This window comes from Acanthisitta chloris, unplaced genomic scaffold (genome assembly GCF_000695815.1).
Source record: "Acanthisitta chloris isolate BGI_N310 unplaced genomic scaffold, ASM69581v1 scaffold474, whole genome shotgun sequence".
In the NCBI taxonomy this organism is placed as follows: Eukaryota; Metazoa; Chordata; class Aves; order Passeriformes; family Acanthisittidae; genus Acanthisitta; species Acanthisitta chloris.
In genome coordinates, this window is record NW_008669615.1 from 13,563 (window position 1) to 13,927 (window position 365).

Consider the following 365-nt stretch of genomic DNA (forward strand, 5'->3'; position numbering starts at 1 on the left):
GATTATGTACTCTCATCCTGTCACTTTCAGGTCCCCTCCAACCCAACCCAACCCAACCCAACCCAACCCAACCCGTGATTCCATTATCCTTGTGTTCACTGGAGTTCTATCTTTATTCCTGAACTGCTGAATGGAGCAGAGGAGCTGTGAGGGAGGGCAGAGTAGGGGCACTCACCAGCATGCCCCTGCGGCGGAAGCCCATCATGCAGAGGCGGCACTTGAACATGAAGCTCTCGTAGTCGGTGGACGCGATCCGCGGCTTGAAGGTTTTGGAGCGGCTGATCCGATCGGCCTTCTTGGCCTCCCTCTCCGGGTTGTGCATCCTCTGCATGTGTTCTCGCAGCTTGTCCTTCCTCTAGGGAAAG

General features: G+C 55.9%; 1 protein-coding gene across 1 annotated transcript in view; it reads right to left on the minus strand.

Moving 5' to 3' along the window:
• The window catches only part of PRDM10 (PR domain containing 10), a gene marked incomplete at its 5' end in the record, with an annotated part of 33,605 nt that overhangs the window by 9,908 nt on the left and 23,332 nt on the right, over positions 1 to 365 (minus strand). The window contains one exon of the mRNA XM_009073354.1: positions 176 to 355. Coding sequence (XP_009071602.1) covers positions 176 to 355 — 180 coding nt within the window. The remainder of the gene's footprint in view (positions 1 to 175; positions 356 to 365) is intronic.